Source organism: Hevea brasiliensis, chromosome 13, assembly GCF_030052815.1.
Source record: "Hevea brasiliensis isolate MT/VB/25A 57/8 chromosome 13, ASM3005281v1, whole genome shotgun sequence".
In the NCBI taxonomy this organism is placed as follows: domain Eukaryota; kingdom Viridiplantae; phylum Streptophyta; class Magnoliopsida; order Malpighiales; family Euphorbiaceae; genus Hevea; species Hevea brasiliensis.
In genome coordinates, this window is record NC_079505.1 from 90,215,189 (window position 1) to 90,236,801 (window position 21,613).

Sequence of the window (21,613 nt, forward strand, 5' to 3'; positions counted from 1 at the left end):
ATTTATGTTGCATTCATAATCGTTGATGTGCCATGGATGTTGTTGTGGTAATTTGGAGCAGCAGCGTGCGTTGGCGCATGCGTGTGATGTGGTGTGGACTATGGATAGGAGGGTAGTCACGCTTGAGTAATTCATGGGACCCATTCCTTCGAGGGGTAGTCACGCTTGAGTAATTATTGGGACCTCGATTTGGTTATTAAGTGGAAGTCCGAGCTTGAGTAATTCGGCACCAGTTGGATTTAAGAGAGTCAGATAGGGATCAGCTCCCATATGTTATGATTGATACTACAGGGTGTGTGAGTGCTCCAAATTACCTTTTTGATGCTATGATGTGAATATGATGTTGATGTTGCATTTCACTCTACAGGGTGCATTAGTTCTAGATAGTTATAGAGATTATGGTTAAAATTAATATTTTACTCTCTGAGTCGAACGCTCACTCCTGTTCAATATTTTTTTCAGGCTACAGGAGGATTTTATTTTGGTTAACCTGCTTTTCTCCCTCGCAGGTCAATTATTACTGTTTGTATAAACTTGTTAAATCTTAGAATTTCCGCATGTGTTAGAAATGTTATTTGATTTGGGTCTGTAAACTAAATTATTGTTTTGGGACCTGTAAACTTAATATGCTATGCATGTTTGATGGATTGGATGAGGGAGCTGAGCTCCCATTTATTATTATGTTGATGAGTATGTGGAGGGTGAGCTGAGCTCCCCAATTGACTATATATTGTGTTTACAGGTCGGGTGAGTCGAAAACTCCCCGTGGTAAGTCCATTTTATGGCCGGACTCTGTCCGTTTGTTTTCTTGATATTGGGCTCAAATGGGCCTTAAAGTTGGGTTAATGAACAGTTAGGCTTACTACGGGCCTCGGGGGCTTTAGGCTGGCCCAGGTCCTAGTGCCGGTCCGGCCCATAGGTTGGGTCGTGACACTAAAAATCTAACTAAAATCCATCTTTATTTTTCAAAAATATTCTACAATCTCTCAAAAATTCAATAAACACCATAGAACATCTCCAAATAATTTTACTTTCATCATATATTTTTCTTAGAATTTTTTTTCAATTTTTCCTGTTTAAGAAACACTATATTTATGCTCCACAGATAGAGAAATAATAAAAATTGTCTTACCCGAAGTTTATTTGTGTCTCAAAAATTCCAAAAATTTATGAGGAAGCCTCTGGAAATTGAATCATCTCCATAGCCCGCCGGAGCCACCGCTGGAACCACCGCGCACGGTGACCGCCGGTGACATTTGCCGGATCTGATCATACCATCATGTTCCTCTCCTCTTCCTCAGTCCATAGGTGGTCTCGGATCGTCGATCCAACGATCGGATCGTCCTATATTTGATGAAAAAGCTTGAAAAACCCGAAACTTCTCTCCTCCATATCTCACTCATCCGACCTCCATTTGCTGCAAAATTGGTATCAAGAGAAAGCTCTCAGAACAAGCTTTCCAACGCCACCTGAATCACCTCGATCGGACGTCGGATGAAGCCGAAATTGCGCCGGAAAGCTGCTGCCTATTGTGCGCGCGTTTTCTCTCTCTTCTCCCTCTCTTGTCGCCGTTTCTGGTCGTCTGGCCGTCGCCGGAGGGTCGCCGGCCGGGTGGGGAGCAGCTTGGGAGGTCGCCGGCCGGTCACAGAAGAAGGAAAGAAGAAGAAGAGAGGGAAAGAGAGGAGAGAAGAGAAAATGGGGGGGGAGGGGGTCCTCCTCCCGATTTTTTTTTTTTTGAACTCTTTTTTTTTTTTTTTTTTTTATAAAGTTGGCAGTGACAGTGGAAACCCACTGTCACACGCCAAAGTCCTTTTTTTTTTTTTTTTTGGGTTGTTACATTCTTCCCCCCTTAAGAAAAATTCGTCCTCGAATTTTTGAATAAACAAAGAAATAAGGAAAAGAAGATTATTAGAACAAGTGCAATAATTACTCCTCCAGCTATACAGAGATTGGTAAAACATTTATTCTTCAAACTCCTCGTATATTATATATGACATTCTACCGCTTTCTGATTCTACTATAGTATCCTATTTGTCATCATCTCTTTCTGGAGGGCTTTTATCTTGTAACTATTCATTGACCATTTTTTCTGACATTTCAAGTATTCGTTATACCTCACTGTTCTTGACTTAATGTCTCATAACTTCAATCAACTTTGGTGCTTACCTCACTTTTATTATGCCCCAACATGTCTCTTGGTGATTTCAGTCCTCATTCATTTGTTTCAATAATCTCTGTTTCCCCAATGACATAACTTATGTTCCTTATTCCATGGTATCCTATGAGTAGCTTTCCTGTAGCACCTAATCTAGGCATCTTGTTCGAGATCTTCACTCTTCTTATGACCTCAGTGGTCAATACCTATAAATCTTCTCACTCCCATAATACTTCAAATTTTTTAATCTCTTTTGTGTCATTACTAAGGTACTTAGACCAACCTCTATCCATCTTATGTAACTAGTCAGGTAGAGTCTCCTCCAAGGGCCAAGTGTATCATCTATCAACATTGGAAAGTAAACTGGGTCTCTTCTTCTAGGTAACAAAAGTGTTTATATTCCCTGACAACTCAATCCATGCAACTTTATCAATTCTCACTCCTCCTCTAGAATGAGAATATCTAGACATCTTCCTAAAGTTTCTTAATATGTGGCCTACTTCTGACACATTGGCACTTAGATCGAGGCTCCACTACTCCTTTACTATATCATCTCATAATAACTGATTTCAAACATCTCTTAATGTGTTCCTAGCATACCTATTCCTTCTTATCCTCATCATTTTAACTAGCTCTACCGAGCTTTATTCTTGTCCTTTGGATTTTATCCACTTTCTCTTTTCTATTTCTGCTATTGTTGATATCTTTTCAACCTGCTGCACTTATTCCTAAATCTTAATCCTATTTCACCCTTACACCTTTTCCTTCAAAAATGTCCATCCCATCATCAACTTTAACTTTCACTTTATTACTTAGTCTTATCTTGATTACTAGTTCTATTACTTCGGGAATTCTAACCTTACGATTTACTCCTACCAGTACATTCTTCACCTTTTGTAACACTTATAATTAACCATAGAAAATTTTTCTTGTATCCCCTTTTCCCAACTTAACTATCAAAACATTATCATTCCCTACCAGCCTTAGTAGAAATTGCTCATCCTGGATGGATAGGAGCCCTTGAATTATAAGTTCCATCTGAACTAACACGGCTGTGGAAAATTTGTGCCATGCCTTAATTCTAAACAAAATACTTCATGTGTTCATTCTCCTTAATATAATCATATATACTGCCTATAGCTTTCCAAACTTCAGTTTCAACTTTTCCCCTTAACAACAATTCTATTCACTGTAACTCATTAGCAATTAGCACTTCCTCCAGCTTATAGTTCAAAATGGTTGTAAGCCCTAGTAACTAGCTCGATTTAACTCCTGTTATTACTCTGATCGTCCTTTCATACTTAACACTAAGTATGCACTTACTGTCATTCTCATATCAGGAAATTGTGTATGGATTGGTGCCTACCAAACTCTTAAATAACTAGGTCTCCTTGACTCAGTTTCTGCTCCTTATATAACGCTCTAGAATCAAAAACACGAGCTAAACTTAGAAAGAAAGAAAAATATTCTCTTATATTCAACTACGCCCGATTGTTCATATAATAATGTTTAACCTATGTTTCTTGGTTTTTCTCTCCAAATTTCATTATCTCCTAGCACAATTGTGCTCTACCTATAAGGTATCATCTGCATGAACCCTTTATCGTACCATTGTCCTTCCTAACATAATATTTTATAATTTATTAACTTTACTTATACTCGACCTATGATTCATATCTATCATCGTTTATATTGTGCCCTTAACTTTTGTTGATTTCTGAAAGATTTCTCTTACTAATAGATTCTTCCAACACTAATTCCACCCTTATCTATGGTCATTAATTTTGATCCTTGAACCTTCTAGTGATTTATAACCACCCATACTTGTCACTTCTCGTTCTACCCCTACTGTTGTTCTGTCGTTATTGCTTCACTGCAAAGTGATTTTGTTGGTCACACTAAAAATGTTTGCCTGACATTCATAATGAACCTCTAACTACCTTCTCACTATATCAAAAGTCTAACCTAAAGCCTATGTGTCATTATCTATAATTCTTTCCACTCGTCATACCTATTTGATCCCTTAGATTGATTTTTATTCAACTTACTACTTACTAACTTCTTTTTTTTCTGCCTCATAGATAGTTCGCAATACCATCGCACACCATTTTAGCTTTTGCTCATTATCAATGTATTCCTTGCTTAATCTTCTTGATACTATTAACAAGTTAAAAGAATCTTGCCCCATTGCTATTCACTTCACTATAGAAATAGGGAATAAATAGAGTATGATCCAATCATGAAACTCCAAGCTCTATCTTTTAGCTCCTGACACTACCTCAACTACATTATGCTATGAGTATCACATTACTAGATTCCACACCTCTATCACTATTCTCACTAATATGGTCCCATTTTGGGTTTTCCATCCTTGCCATTCAGCTTGCCAAGAATAACACTTAGCCTACCCTATATCTTAACTTTATTCCTTTTATTATGCGCTCTTTAGGTTGTCCTTTCATTTATTTCCTTTGTCTTACCCAAAATAAAACTTGACTATTCTATCCCTGGTTCCATTCTTCTTCCTAACATGACAGCTGTGCTTGCTAACTATATCTTTCAGAGTCTCTGTCGTGTTATCATATCTCTGTGCTACTCAGATTTGGTCCTTTGACCACTATAGCTAGTACTTCCACTAGCATTTAGATTATATTGCATCTGCAATCAATTATCCAAACCTTCATTCTGCTCTTTCTCTATCCATTGGCCTTCTATAATTTATCTTCGCTAATTTATTTCTCTTAACACTATTATAATTAGATTAAACTATTATTTTGAATAATATGAAGTTAGAAAGGAACTCAGGAAATTACAGTCATACCTTTATCGTATGATTTCTATTCTTATCCTTTAGCTTACATAATACCCTTACTACCTCGAGAACTGATTCTGCAGTAATTTTATTTATTTGTTATTATTATTATTTTCCATGTTTACTCAATTAGCCAAAATTTAAGATTCCGGGCACCCAAACCTGTCATCCAATTCAAAGGATTTACATCTATCATGATCTGATTATATATGATTCCTATAATAGAACTTGTATCCTCTGTAGGATACCCGAGCCAACTACTCTCTACCACACTCTACAGTCCCATCTGGGCCACTATTTTGTTGGTCACCATTATTAGTAATAACCTTCGATCCCTTCTAAAAATATAAGACTATACCCTAACTTGCTGCAACAAAGGTACTACATTTACCACCTTGCCCAAACCATGTCAAATTAATGACTCTCCTATCATATTATAGCTTTGTGAATCATCAATTCATAGTTTCGACCTTCCCTAGGTAGTAGGGTTGTACTTTATTCCATACTGATACACACAAGGTATACTATTCTCACTAAGCTATAAGAAAAATGTTTGTCATACTGCAAAAATAATCCAAAATGCCATACCGAATACTAGATGGTCTCACTCTATAGGTGTCACCTTTACTTTGCCACTAGTCCGAAACCTTTGGTCTGATGGCAATTTTTACTGTAACTCTAGCTCATGCTAGGGTAACTGAGTCACTGACTCTAGTTATCACCCAACTGTGACCCTTCAATATTCGAACTCTAGACTCTTAACCAGGAGTTCCCAACTCCTCTGCAAATATAGAACTTTGTTCTGGTATTACTATACCAAAATAGAGGCCATCCGTAAACACTCTCTTTAGGGAGCACCACGGGGATGCACGCAGCTCTACACAATAATCTCATGTCGGTACTGTAATCTGTAGCTTACAGAGCAGACATCGAGAACATTGTATAGTTACTACGATACGTCCTGACAGACTATGTCTCCTAATCTCTTATCTCTCTTGAATCTACTATTATCATAAACTTACTCTGACTGGGTCACCCATTAACGACTACCAGCAGTGGTATCCTCATCCTTATCTAGGGCAACTGTTCTTTCAAGACTCACCTTTATGTACTCATGCCTTGCACGAAATGGGCACACCATTTAAACCCAAACAAACAGAAATAGTGTTTCTTGGAGTACGTATCCTCATGATAGACCTCAACATGTTTGCTAACTCTGTTTCACATTTCTATGTACTCCACGAGAATCAAAATACTAATTGAGGCACTTTTATATTTCCCGAGGGATAACGCAGAATCTAGAAACAAAGAATTACAGGAAAGACAAAACAGAATCCTATACTCCGCATGTAACATCCTAACAAGACTCTCTTTTTACACTCCTAATTATATTATTTCCCATGAATCTAGAGCCTAAGCTCTGATACCAACTTTGTCACACCCAACCTATGGGCCGGACCGGCACTAGGACCTGGGTCGGCATAAAGCCCCCAAGGCCCGTAGTAAGCCTTACTGTTCTCAAATCCATAACCAGGCCCACAATTTAGGCCCAATATGCATATACAATAATTTAAATCAAACTGTTATAATTTCATTTCGAGCCAACTTAATCCAGTAATTATCAGAAACTGAAATTAGGGGAGCCCAGCTCAACCTTGTTACATCATTTACAAACTATTTAAAACTCATAAAAATTTTTCATTTATTAATACAAAAACTTAAATTCACGCAGTCCTTGACAGGATTAATACTACTACTAGTACATGCGGAGTCCTAAATTACAAATTTGGAGAATAATAATACAATTAAGTAATCTTTTCATAACCTGAGAGGAAAGGGACAAGTTATTCTGAAAAAGGTCTCCTCCTGTAGCCTGGAAAAATATTGAACAGGAGTGAGCGTTCGACTCAGAGAGTAAAATATCAATTTTAATCATAATCTCTATAACTATCTAAGCTAATGCACCCTGTAGAGTGAAATGCAACATCAACAATATTTTCACATCATAACAGCAAAAAGGTAATTTGGAGCACTCACACACCCAGTAATACCAATCATAATATATGGGAGCTGATCCCTTATACAACTCTCTTAAATCCAACCTGTGCCAGCGAAGAACTCAAGCTGTGTCTAACCCGAAGGACCGGGTCCCAGCGAAGATCTCAAGCCGTGTCTACCCGTCCTATCCATAATCAACACCACATCACACACACGCCAACGCACGCACACTGCTCCAAATTACCACAACAACATCCATGGCACTTTAATAGTTATGAATGCAACATAAAACGTGCCTAGAGTTTAACTACATAGATACATACATATAAGTGATGCATGGGCATGCTTAACATATAATAATATCGAAATTATAATTAAAATTAATATTTTACTCACAGTACACCGATGACTATTGTGGCTGCTGGATGCAGAAAAATAGCTGATCTCGATCACCTAATAATTAAATTATAAATTTATTAGTACTAAGTTAAAATAAAACTCTAAAGAGGCAATAGACAGCCTAATTTATGCCGAAAATCCGACAGAGTTTCCCCTATACCTGGACCCTACCCAACCAGCAAAAAGGCTCAAATAACACTTCTAAATTCAACTCATTTCTCATCATCATTATGTAGCCTCTCCTGGGCCCTCCAAACCAAGCAATACTCAAAACCTTAAAAATTACGTTTTAGTCCCTATAATTGATATTTTGTAAAAATCCACTCAAATATGCTCTAAAAATTCTAAATTTTTGTCCCGTGGTCCTTAATAATATTATAAGGCTATTGTAAAATGAATTGAAATTTTCTAATCACCCATGAATATTTTATTCAAGAATATTACTCAATTCCATAAGTTTCCAACAGCTAACATATTCTTAATTCAACCTAATTCAATATTCACATATTTAAACCTCCATCCTCAAGCTTCAACCAATTATATAAAATTTAAATATCTTAATTTCAAATAATTTTATATGCCCATATGCTAAAAATCTAACTAAAATCTATCTATATTTTTCAAAAATATTCTACAATCACTCAAAAATTCAACAAACACCATAGAACATCTCCAAATAATTTTACTTTCATCATATATTTTTCTTAGAATTTTTCTCCAATTTTTCCTGTTTAAGAAACACTGTATTTATGCTCCACAGATAGAGAAATAATAAAAATTGTCTTACCCGAAGTTTTATCTGTGTCTCAAAAATTCCAAAAATTTATGAGGAAGCCTCTGGAAGTTGAATCATCTCCATAGCCCACCGGAGCCACCGCCGGAACCACCGCGCACGGTGGCCGGCGACAATTGCCTGATCTGATCATACCATCATGTTCCTCTCCTCTTCCTCAGTCCATAGGTGGTCTCGGATCGTCGATCCAACGGTCGGATCGTTCTAGATCTGGCGAAAAAACTTGAAAAACCCGAAACTTCTCTCCTCCATATCTCACTCATCCAACCTCCATTTGCTGCAAAATTGGTATCAAAAGAAAGCTCTCGGAACAAGCTTTTCAATGCCACCTGAATCGCCTCGATCGGACGTCGAATGAAGCCGGAATCGATCCGGAAAGCCGTTGCCCACTGTGCGCGCGTTTTCTCTCTCTTCTCCCTCTCTTGCCGCCGTTTCTGGTGGTCTGGCCGTCGCTGGAGGGTCACCAGAGAAGGAAAGAAGAAGAAGAGAGGGAAGGAGAGGAGAGAAGAGAAAATTGGGGGGGTGGGGGGTCCTCCTCCCGATTTTTTTTGAACTTCTTTTTTTTTTTTTTCTATAAAGTTGGCAGTGACAGTGGAAACCCACTGTCACACGCCAAAGTCCCTTTTTTTTTTTTTGGTTGTTACAAAGATGGGAACAAGACTTAGTTCTATTGGTGGCCGGATCAGTTGGATTTGGTCTAGGAAGGTGAAGAGGCACGCGACAAAAAGGAAGGGAGTTTTAGGCTTTTTTCGGCCAACCAGAGGGGCGGTCGACAGCGGGAAGTATGGCCAGGGGCGCCCTGGCATGTGGGGGAGGGAGGGGGATGGCCGGTCGGTGGTGGGGGAGGGAGGAGAGAGAGAAAAATGAAGAGAGAGGGAGGGTGGTTGGGTCACGCGAAGGAGGAGAGAAAAAGAAGAAGAAGACTAGTCTGATTCGATCCAGTTCGATTCTACCGATTTGATTTAAGGTACCCGAAAATTGATTTTTTACTTTAACCTAAGACCCAAAACGAATCCCACAAATTTCGAAAAGATTTTAAAAAATTTTAAAAAATTTGTAGAGTCCAAATATATTTTTAAATTTGCCATATGGTTATTAAATTAATTTTTAAAAATCAATAAAATTAATTACCTCGAAAAATAAAAACTCGATTTTGAAAACTCAAAGAATTCAAATTAATTATCATAATATTTAATACATTAAAATATTATAATTTTATACGTAAATAATTATTTAAAAATTTGGAGTGTTACACTAGAGGAGTGCATGCAGCAAATGATGCAAAACATGATGGTGTAAATGATGGAGGGTATGCAGTTTACAGCTCTAGCTCCATATGCGACTCATTAGGATGATGGTAGAGAGGCCGATAGTGGTAATGAGTGATGATATTGTTGATGATAAGTAGCTTATTTTTTTGTTATTATGATATTTTATTTTTCTATACAGTACATTATTGTCATAATCCTTCACTGTCATATCTATATATAATATTAAATGATATTTAATATTTGATAACCTGATATTGTAAATATTGTGATATTGAGTATTTAAAATTAATATTATATTATATGCTTCAATGCAGAAAATAATGTATTAAATAAAAAAATAAAAAATTTTCTAGTAATTTGAAACAGATTAGAAACGAATTTCCATTTCTAATCCAAAACAGCAAAATTTTCGATCTCAAAATAAAAATAATTTTAGAAACGGATTTGAAACGAAATTTCCATTTCTATTTAAAAACCGAATGCATTTTGGTTTTAAAAAAGTGTTTTATTTGTCTTTACAACTTGGAAACCGATTGAAAATAGAAATCCATTTTAGATAAATTGAAACAAAAAATATTAGTTTTTAAATTAAAACTGATTTTGAAACCGAATTAATGTGATTTCTAACTTTGAAATGGAATAAACAGTTTAAAAACTGTTTCAAAGGTTGAAACGAACATTATATTCCATTTTTAATTTATTTAGAATCATGCGAATTTCAAATTGAATATTTAGATTTCAAATCGATTTCTAAATGTATTTATAAATTGATTTTCACTGATTTTCATTTTCAAATCTGCTTTTTCCTTGTAGTGAAATTTCTCTTTGGCATGATATATATTGGGGTCTTGTAGCTTTTGCTTACTTGCTATCTACATATATATGAATAAATTAATTTTATTCATGATTTTTCAACAAGTCTTTACGGATTTACAATAAAATAATATAATTATATAATATTGCATAATTATTTCCGCAAAAGATAGGGGTTAGTTTCACCCGTTGCTACTTTCCATTTATCCATAAAATTTAATTTATTTATTAAAGTTACTAATTCTTTTGATTTTTTAATAGAATAAATTAAATACTAATGAGTGTTAAATGTAATAGTAACACCCAGCACTCCAAGGAAGAAATTAATGTTCGATCCTTGGAGAAAGTATTATTGGGAGAGATAGTCACGAATTCTAAGAGTGGGATCTAAAAAAGAAAATAGAATGATTTTTTTTTTTATAATTTTGTGTAATTAATTTATATATAGAATAAAGAGAAAAAGAGAAAGGAGAAATATTTGTATGAATCATTTATTTAAATATATAGAATGGAGCTAATTATTTTAGTAAATTACTATAAATTAAATTAAAATATAATAAGTGATAAATTAAATTTAGAGAATTAAATGAGATTTGATTATCATTCAATGAGTGAGGATGAAATTAATTTACCTACATAAGTTTAAGTTGTTTTGCATTTTTCTGATACTGATTTGACAAATATCAAGAGTTATTAAAAAAATATTGGCTTATATCAATTAAATATCAAATCCTCTTTACATGGATGTATAGACTACCACATGCAGAAAGATTCTAACTTTATGGTTTTCATGGATCTTTAACAATGATTTGATACCACCATTTGCCCTTTGGAATAATGGCTACAAATTTCTTAAGTAGCCTTTTAATTCATCATGATTATGATATATTTGAACTTGGCACAGCCACAAAACTCAGTTAAGATAGCTGCAGATATGTATATGCAATTAATAATTATTGAATTGAATTAAAGACAAGTTAAAATAAGATAATTTAATAAACCCAATTCAATTAAATCAAAGTAACTATTAAAATCATATACATATGAAATTGAGTTGGGCACATTAAAAATCCCAAGATGCCTTCAATATGATCATGTACAACATTAATTACAATGTAAAGTTGTTCCAAAACTTTCATGTCATTGTTAATGTGAAAAAGGAGTTGGAGATTATATATACTATGATAGTTAGGTGAATCTTTCTCGCTCTAACTTCAATTTGCATTGAAAGCAACCCAATATGATGAAAATATGTTAAGATTCATAAACCTAACACTACTACTCCCTCTAGCTAGCTTAGCTTGCTACGTCCATGATCCATCCATCATCCACAAATTAAACGTTGCTTGTGATAGCCAACGATCTTTTATCCATCAGTCGCTGTCCATTTTCCAAACAACCAATTAGTTGGGTCACCCAGCTATATATGGCACACACATTAGACTTGCTACAGCCTCTTGCAGCCAATCATCATCATCATTCTTCATCTGCAAAAGCCACAAGAAACTCATTATAAACCCACCCATTGAGCCATCCGATCGACCCTGTAGATAAAAATAGTATTAATTAATTGGTTTTGATGATGGATAATTAGTATATACCTCGAGGGCACCATTGCTATATGATTCTTTTTCTTGGAGAGGATTGTCACTCTTTTTCCCACCATTTTCGTCTTCACATAGTTCATTGTTCCTTGCAAATCTTCCCCGGACACGAACTCTCCGGTCAGCTAGGGTTTTGCGACAAGCATACTGTATGCATATAATTGTCAATTGTAAGGGAAATGAAACATTAATTCTAAATAAAGAGCTAATTATGAAATAAATAGGCAATATATATATATATATATATATATATATATATATATATATATATATATATATATATATATATTAGAAGGAAGGAAGAGAGAGAGAGAGACCTTGATGGTCTTATTGAAGTTCCTTTGGTTTCTCTTCTTCAAGTACCTTAGAATTCTATCTTTTCTTTCTTCCACTGTATACCGGCCTACCCTTATATTGGTGTGTTCCATGGCTGGCATTTGATTGCATTGAATTCTCTATAACAAAATTTAAAAATTATCAGCACATAAATTACATATACAATTCAAACACACAGAATTCTTTACACGTGTGTGTGTATGTATATATATATATATATACGTGGACTAAGACTTGAAGGAAGAAATGGATACCCAATTTTCTCCAAAATCAGGATAGACAGACTTGAAATTTTGCACCAATCCACAGCAATCCTCTCCATACTCACAGGTATCCGAATATTGAAATCCGCCTCCAAAGTTGTGAATTTTGGCAATGCCACTAAAACCCATTTTGTAGTCCGTCAATGAGGGCACAACCATCTCGGAAACCCCAAGTCGCTCAGGGAAAGGGGTCGTCGTCATTGAAACCCGCGACAAGATATCAGACTCGACTGGAAAACCCTCAAGCCCTCCATTATTATCATATAAAAAGGGAAGGTTCTGCTCATGGCCCAACGTTGCACCAGCAGTAGTGGAAATTGCACCACATGAGACTCTGGCAGTTGAAGTGCTAGCAAATATACCACCATAATTTTCTTGAGCAATTACGGACGAAATATCTGAGAATTCCTCAGGAGAAAACTGATAGTTGGAGTAGAAATGAGGGACGGAAGCCATTAATGAAGAGAGAAAGAGAGAGGGCAGAAGGTGGTTAAAGGATTAAGGTTCTCTCTCTCTTTTTTGCCCTGTCTGTCCTGTCACTTAACCTTCGAGGCTTAGAGGATAGATATATATATAGGAATGGAAGAGCGCACTAGCTTTAGGCAAGTTGTTCTGCCCGGAACTGTCCGGGTAACAGAAAGAGGCAGCAATTAGGACATAATTAGCAAGTGAACCTGTTCGTGTCTAACTGAACTCTACACTGTGTGTTTTTAGCTATGCTGTCTTATCAAGCTGTGACACTGTTTTATTAAGCTGTAAGCGCGTTGTCTTTCTAACTTTGCAACGAACTCTATAGGATTACTTACCCATGTTATAAATGTATATGTTTTGAAAACATTTTAGTATTATTAAATTAAAATTTATTGATATTAAAATTTAATAATTCTAAAATGTTTTCAAAACATATATATATATATATATATATTATTAGCTTATAAAAAATAAATTTTTTTTCCCAAAAAATCATTTAGGGTTCATACAAATTTGGGTGATGTTAACTGGCAAAAGAAAGAAAGAGGATAAAGTGTGAACTCAGGCAAGTGAGCAGGAAAAGGTGAGGTGACCCAGATAAAAGAAGGTATGGTCGGGGGCCTCATGTGATTACTATTCTTATACCGTTTAAAGCTGTGCACCATGAGGTACTGCTAAAGATCAGCCTACTTATAGCCCTAGAATCTAACACATGGGCTTGTAAGATTTGCATAGACAATCAAGCACGACAAAATATCTCCCAATTTTGGGGTTTAATTGTTACTCTTCTTCGGATATCGCCATAGATTGAAAGGCCAAATATACCCTGTCTATGCTAATATCAATATCTCCGTTGAGCATAGATGTTGAAGGGACTGCTTCACACACCCTTGCCTTTGCTCTTTTGTTCAAAGCAAAGCAGGATTCCTTGGAGCTTGGTCAAAAATAAGCTGCTGGGACATGACTTCTTGTTTTTATATATCACCATTAATTGAACATGTTCTCTTAATCATATGTATATTAAAAGATTCTAAATGATTTTCATTTTCAATGTGTTTTAATGGAAACTTTTATTTCTTTTGCAATACTAATATGTTCTTGGAACTACTGACTTCACCCTCTTATATTAAATAATAAGATGCAGCTTGTGTGTTGAGGCCTAAATCATTGATGGTTTCTATTTTATCCATGAAGGCAGACCTCGTATGCCAATGCCAATGCTAATGCTGGAAGTATTTGGATTAAAAAGCTTTCCCAGTTTACTTCATTTTCATATAAAAGGAAGCTAGAAAATGTGAATTGGGTCCGGTTCCAAAAAGTTTCTTGAAAGAGGTATCGATACATCTTGCCCAAACACAATCTTTTGTTATCTTGAAAAAAAAAAAAAGATTCCTGCGTTTCATATCTTTACCTATGTAAGTATCAACAAGCATTAAGATAAGTGAAAAGAACAACTTTGGAACAAATTTGCCATTAGAGGCTAAGAGTCTATTTGACATTGGAGTTAAAATCTGATATGCATTTGAAAAAATATATATATTTTTTATATATTGTTAAAAAAAATAATTTAATAAAATAATTTAATTATTTTAAAATTCTTACGACTAAAATATATCAAAAACAACTTAAACTCAAATTTTAATAATATCAAATTAATATATTTGAAGTAACAAAATTTAAGTGCATATATATTTGTATTGTTTTTGATAATAGAAACTTTTAAATAATAAATTTTTTCAATTTTATATTTATGTTTAAAAAAATATATATTTGACTTTTTATAAATAGTTATTCAATTTCTAACTCAATCTCTTATCAATTACATTAGATAGTTATGTGGGATAGTAATGCCAAGCATACGCTAATCAAAAGACATTCTATCTGGTGTGGGTTGCTTCAAGCTCAAAGTTTCTATCTATTCCCAAGCTATTTGCCACAAAAAGCAAAATTCAGATAGAATGAGAGATGAAGATTATGGTTAGACAGTACGTAGTATCAGGTGCCTTTGATTTCCCTTCTCTTCAATATCCCATCAACCAACTTAGCCAGCAAGCCAGGGATTAATTCATGCCCACTTGTGTCAGTAATGGTCCTCCTTAATTAATTAATTTTCATCTTTTTTTTTTTTCTTTTCAATTTCAACTTGTCCATATATCGGAGGGTAATAAGATGCATATAAATCTACTGGTTGCTTTATTCTTCTTCTGCCGCTTTTATTTATTTATTTATTTTTCGTTTTATCGATTTTCTTGGCTTTTTCTTCAAACTTTATCTGTTATCTTTTTTTTTTTTGCATGAAATTAATCAGTGTCCAATGTTAAAGATGGCTTTTTGGGGGTGACTTTAAGTAACATATAGCACAGCAGGGGCCAACAAAATGTATCAGTTCGTTTTTATTCTCTTGTTTTCTGCCATACCTTATCAGTAACTATGTTCCCAAGCTTCTAGTGTTTGGAAGAATTGAATTCTTTTTTTATCAATTCTCAAAGCTTAAAATAGTTCAAATTTAGTTTTTTTTTTTTTAAATTAAAATGTAAATCATTTTAAAAGAGATGAATTTATATTAAAAGTGACACGATCTTGCAAGAATATAATTCATTTAAGTCTTCTATTAAATACTCAAAGCACTCCATTTCAGTTATATTTATTTTTTTATAAATAAGAGTAAAGTATAAAAATAAATACATTTATTTCACTTATCAATTATTTCAAATAATAAAATTCAAATATATCCTATCATTTTAAAAAGTATTCTAAACACACGAATTTTCTTACAAACTCATTTGAATTATAATTGATGTATGGGAATATCAGGCTGAGTTAGGCAAAGAAAAGGGAAAAGAGAAATGTAGAAAATGGGGATTATTATTATTTATTAATAACCATAATGATCTGACACAAATCCATCTGATCACTTTTTATCTTCTTCCCAGTGGTAGTTGATGGTCCAACAAACTCATGTTTGTGCATGTTGCCTGGAAGTGAATCTAAGCTGATTTTAAGAGCATATAAATATCGCTACAGCACCATATAGCACCTTTCCTATTACTTTTATTATTATTATATATTCTTGTTCTATAGAGGACTCTGCTTTTGTTTTCTCTTAGCAAGTTGGGGTCCTTTGTTCAAAGATATGTCATGCTTTTCTTATACATGTTCGCTTCCCTTTCATGCAATCAGGTCGGCAATGCCTCCCTCATTATGAGATTGTCATCTATTCAAATACTTGACTAATCCACAAGACTTTGTCTATGAAAGTATCCATGATTTTGCATCACTACATTATCTGGGTAAATAGGAGAAAAACAGGATAATAATATTTAAGGGTAAGATAAATACTTGATTAACAACATATAAAAAGCTTGCTAATTTGTTTTCCTGCAATTGTTTAATTTGAAGAATTATTAGAAAGAATACGCACATGCATTAGTCCTTAATAACAATTATTAAACAAATCGGGAAACATATACCTATGAAGCAAACAGAAAAACTTAAATGGAGAGAACGAGAGAGGACGATAATTCATTGAAGAAAATAAACCTGTTCATTTCCAAATTGAAAATATCAAAATCTTGCGAAAATAATGTCAACCAGTACTTCTTAATATCCGAGCAGGTAATGCTAAAAAACAGATGTTTATTTACATAACATACCTGCATGTACGTACGAAATGAAGCTTGCAATCCTAGATGCTTAAACATAAACCACTAAGATACAAGTTGATGCCGTCAATAAATTACATCTTGGAGAATTTATCATAAGGTATCCTCTCTTATAGGTGGAATGTTGGACTTAAGTTTGATCCCTAACCTGTCAAGTAATGGTTGTTAATTGCATTAGAATCCATCACAACCCTTCAACAAATATATGAATTTCATTTCAAAACTCTGCTCCAAAGATGAAAATATTCTAATTAAATAAATTAAAACACCAATCCAATCAGTTGGTGCAAAGGTGAAGCCAATCTACATTAGATCTGTGCTGATTAGAAAGTCAGAGCCTGAGATAGGATCTTGTTGCCAATCTTATTTTGAAATATTTTAAAGTTCACAGGGGGTTTAATTGGTTTACACATCATCATTCAAAGGCCCAGCTGAGATGGAAGAGTTGTCCTGTAAATTTTTGTGCGGACAGATTGACAGGACCATGACATCTCACCATAAATGCTAAGATAACAGAAGGGAGCAGAGAATACGAGTAAGCACACCCAAGTACTGTAAAACATCTTAACTGGACATAATTTAAGGTCTAATGAATGTTGCGATTAAGCAATCCTTGGAACAACAAGTAAAGATCTTTGTTATCCATCCCAAATATCTCTTCTGCTTTCCTTAAGGTTTCCTGAAAGGTAATGATAACAAGGATAGTTCACCAGAAAAATAGTGTTAGATACACTATATCAATACACATAATGGTTGAAACATATACAGAAATTTAAAGATTCAGCTCCTTACTTCTCGAGTCTGCTTTTGAGCATTCAGCTCCTTGATGTTAGCCAGAAATGAACTAAACTGTTCATATGATAGACGACCCCTAAATTATAAATATTGCCAAAACAGTCAACAGGAAGGTCCTCTAGATATATGTTAGTCACTGAATGCATGCCATACAGTCATATTAGAACACTCACCTGGCCTGGCGAAAGAACTCCTTTCCATCAATTCGTGGAGTGCGTGCTAAAGATTTTCCACAACAAAAAAGAATAATGTCAGACAATAAAGGAAAATAATCACGAAAAGTATGAGCCATGTAAAACTCCAAAGACTAAAATGATCATAACAAATTGAACATCTGGAACAGACTAGGAATTTATAACTTGAGCAAATGGCTAGATAGATTGCAAAACGACCAAAAATACTCCTATATACCTGGCAATGGTCGTCCACGGGGAGGAGAGTTTGCTGCTGATGACTGCTGGCTTGATGGGTACCATGAAGAGAGTGTAGTCCGTCCCTCATTATAAGGTTTTGTGGGAGATGTTGTGCCAGAGGTTCTCTGAGGAGATCCAGCAGCAGAAAAACCTCTAGGGGACACACTTGAAGAAATGATTTTTGGGGTTCCTGTTGGAGTAAGCCTTGGTGTGATATATGGAGTAATAGAAAATCTTTGCCCACCATGTCTTGAAGCTGTTTGACCAAACAACCAGCTTACAATGTACTCATATATAACATTATCACACAAGAATAACCTCATTTCATTACAAAAAACCATCCATATGCCATAAAATAAAATTAAAATTTAAAAGACCAATAATTGTGTTGTAGAAGATACATATACTCTGAAACAAAACGTTGACTGCAGTTTTGCTAACTTCGAGATTGCAAAACTTGGGCATTGTTATACAAATTTCTTCTGAATGCTCCACTTAAAACAAATAGGTTTGGAAAAAAAAAAATCACTGCTGTAGGATGAAATCAAATCCAATTATCAGGAGGAAAAGTAATCTTTCAACAACAGATATAAGATCAAGTCAGGTCAACAAGGAGAAATTCGATTACTTCACTAAGTTTCAAAGAGTGATTGAATGAAAATATAAGTGGAAAAGAAAGGAAAATTTGGAAGGTCAAAAATTATTGGAACCGGCGGACAAAGAAGCAGAAAAGAAATTACTTGCAATTTTTTTATGGACATAAAACTAATGTAAGGATTGAGTTTCTATATTTTCAAGGTTAAAATTTTGATAAATACCTTTCTTCTGAAGGTTGATATATGATGCATTCCATGTACCCATACAATAATTATGGTTTGTACTTAAACAAAAATAGGTTTCAGACATGTGAAAATGATGTTGACAAAGAAGCACAAAACGAACGAAGAAAATATAGTTATTTTTAAACACAATAAAACAATGCTTTCATAACATACAACTGTAAATAGAACACCAAAATATGGAATCTGTTTCAACAAGACTTGAAATCATTATAGGTATATAAAAAGAAGAGGCTAAACCAATACCATCACCGACTGTGTTTCCTGTATCAGTAGAGCCGCTATGAGAATTTTGGGATGCATAGCCATTCATCCCTCATCTATGAAACAAGAAAACAGAAGGAAAAAAAAAAAAGGCAGGACAATTAGGTAGCAGAAAAGGAAAGAAACTAAATTCTTTGAATGAAGTGAGAACAATAAGCATGCATCATCATTTGAACAGATTCTGCACTTCATTGTTACAGTGAGAAAAGGCCATACTTAAGACTCAAACTTGCACCCTTATGATTTCAAGAAGGCCACATGGAACCAATTAATTGCCCCTATTTTATAGCAATCAACAAGATGAATCAAAGACTTTAACAAATACCTTTGTCAGGATACGCTTTGGGAACTGACTGATCACAAGTGCCAATATCAACAGTTTCAGCCTGTTGTTAAAGATGAAAAGAGAAACTAGCAAACGCGTCTCAATAAGTGCAAAAAAATAAATAAAGGCACAGACACAGAAGTCCTCAACTCCTCATTAATCATGTGAAAACTGTCAGATGAAGAACAGCAGGTATATACGTGAACTAAAAACTAAATATGAACATGAATTGATAAAATGTCTTACTGATAAATTATCATCATTTAGTGATTGCATCAATTGCCTCTTAAAGGTCTCCAACTGCCAAAATTAAAATATGTTAGTAATTGATCCAAATAGATATAATGAAACTACAAAGTATAAGCTTTTGTACAATTTAGCAGCACACTAATAGGAATAGGGAACCAGCACCAAGAGGTCCTTAGTTCAATGTCTCAGAACAGGCACTTCATGTGCACACAGATAGAGATGGAAAGGAGGAGGAGGAGAAGAAAAGGCAGAAAAAAGAAAAAGAAGAAGAAGAAAAATTAAAGGATCTTCCAAGGATCAGACCACAAGAAGACCATTATTGGGCAAATGCACTTCTGAAATTATGCAGCTAAGCAACTCAATTTCATACATGAATAGTGAAATCACACCTTTGCCAAATCACAGCTGAGTTTCTTCACACTCATCACCAATGAATCCCGCTCCTTTGAAAGTTTCATCTTCATCAATATCAAGACAACAAAGTGACTTTCAAATTCAATGGTTCAACATGCATGGCACAAATTTATTTGACTAAGAGACGAATGAGGGAAAAATAAAATATATTGTATTTTTTTTCCCCATTTTTGGACATGTATTTTTTTGAATCTCATTAACTTTTTTTTTCCTTTTGGAATTACAATGACAACGACCTACTGACAATTGACTAAACTGACTTCAATATATCAGTTGAGTTTTCCTTTGTGGTTGGAAACCTGCACTGTTACGAAGGCAACAATATAAACAAACTGTGAAATCTCAGATTTTTCAAGATTGATTCTTCTCTTTTCACTCAAATTAATGATCTACAGAATTCATGCAAGACTGTTTTTGACTTTTTGTGCAGGAAAATAACCATGAGCCAAACTATCATCAAGTCCATCCAGCAAAAAATTAAAATCTATCTCCCCCACCCCCTCCCCTCTTTCACTTTTTCACTTCTATTAACCTAATAATTTACTAATGTTTAATCCACTGAGCCCATGAAAACCAGCTTCTTCAATTTCACTCAATTAAGAAGTAGAATCATTACATAATTTATATCAAGTCAAAACATTATCAACAAAATTGAAATTATGTTCATAAAGTTTAGCTTTTCAGATTTTCAGCTCATCCTGTTACTACTTACTATCACTTTGACCAAATTTCAGTCATATTCAGATGTGCTGAATTATTAGTCACTTTGCACTAAGTTACTTTTCCTAATCTCTAATTCCGAATGCCAATCATTAGCTTCAATTCTCTATACACCACCCTCTCGCGAATAAAATAATAATACTAATAATAGAAAACAAGAAAGTCATTCAATCTACGAAATCAAAATTTCCCCGATTCCCCATTTTTCCCAAAAGCAATGACACTACAAAACTATACTGACTACTCGAATTATCGTTTCCCCAATAATCAATTGACCTAATGAATGCCTAATTCATTTCAAAATCCTAAAACAATCTCATTGCTTTTATGATCCCGAATTTTCCAACAACCAACTTGACACTGAAATATGTTAAAAAAAAAAACTAAATAACAAAAATCTTTAAAACGTTTCAATCTCATTGAATTATCAGTTCTCGTCCCTTACATTTTCATCAAGGCTAATCTTCAACCTGGACTCCGCCCCTAGATGCGCGCGTTGCATGTTAGACGCTTTCTCTTCAAGTTCATATATAATTCGATCCTGCTCGTAAATTTTCTGCCTCATGCGACCCGTCTCGGCCTCCAGCTTCGATACTCGCGAGGCGATGGCCATGGACGTGATCTTACGGGCCAGATCTAGCTGGTCGTAAGGGTCCGTCGGCATCACAGCCAAGATCTCATCCGGTAAGTGGAAGTCGGTCCCTCCGCCGGCACTGTGGATACTGCCATGCTGCGACATACCTAATCCCTTCCCTCCTTGTGACTGAAAATGACAGCGACAAATGCCTTAATGTTACTGCTAATGGCATGGGTACTGCAAATAAAGGAAGATGTGCCTTGGCTTTGTTTTGTTTAATTCTTTATGCGGGCCCTGTCCTTGTCTGAGTTTGAAATTTGGGAAGTTTTTCCCTCCAAATGGGCGCTTTTCGGTCTGCAATTTGGGCCGTTCACCGCTCCCAATGGGCCGAAAAGAATATCTTCAGTTATATGGGTAGGTTCGGTTATTTTGATGGGTTT

At 34.9% G+C, this 21,613-nt stretch overlaps 2 protein-coding genes across 2 annotated transcripts; both read right to left on the minus strand.

Moving 5' to 3' along the window:
- Positions 1-11,481: 11,481 nt before the first annotated feature.
- Positions 11,482-12,965, minus strand: LOC110659567 (uncharacterized). Its single transcript, XM_021817521.2, has 4 exons — positions 12,436-12,965; positions 12,163-12,300; positions 11,843-11,992; positions 11,482-11,728 (listed from the first exon to the last, which is right to left on the minus strand). Exons 1-4 carry the CDS (start codon positions 12,898-12,900, stop codon positions 11,654-11,656), a joined length of 828 nt encoding a protein of 275 aa, XP_021673213.2. The 5' UTR covers positions 12,901-12,965; the 3' UTR covers positions 11,482-11,653.
- Positions 12,966-16,411: 3,446 nt separating this feature from the next.
- On the minus strand, positions 16,412-21,429 carry LOC131171987 (uncharacterized protein At4g15545-like). The gene is made up of 10 exons (XM_058132874.1): positions 21,042-21,429; positions 19,852-19,920; positions 19,460-19,513; positions 19,208-19,274; positions 18,871-18,939; positions 17,784-18,041; positions 17,546-17,591; positions 17,370-17,448; positions 17,147-17,256; positions 16,412-16,725 (listed from the first exon to the last, which is right to left on the minus strand). The coding sequence occupies exons 1-9, from the start codon at positions 21,333-21,335 to the stop codon at positions 17,164-17,166; spliced, it is 1,029 nt and encodes a 342-aa protein (XP_057988857.1). The 5' UTR covers positions 21,336-21,429; the 3' UTR covers positions 16,412-16,725; positions 17,147-17,163.
- Between the last annotated feature and the right edge of the window lie 184 nt (positions 21,430-21,613).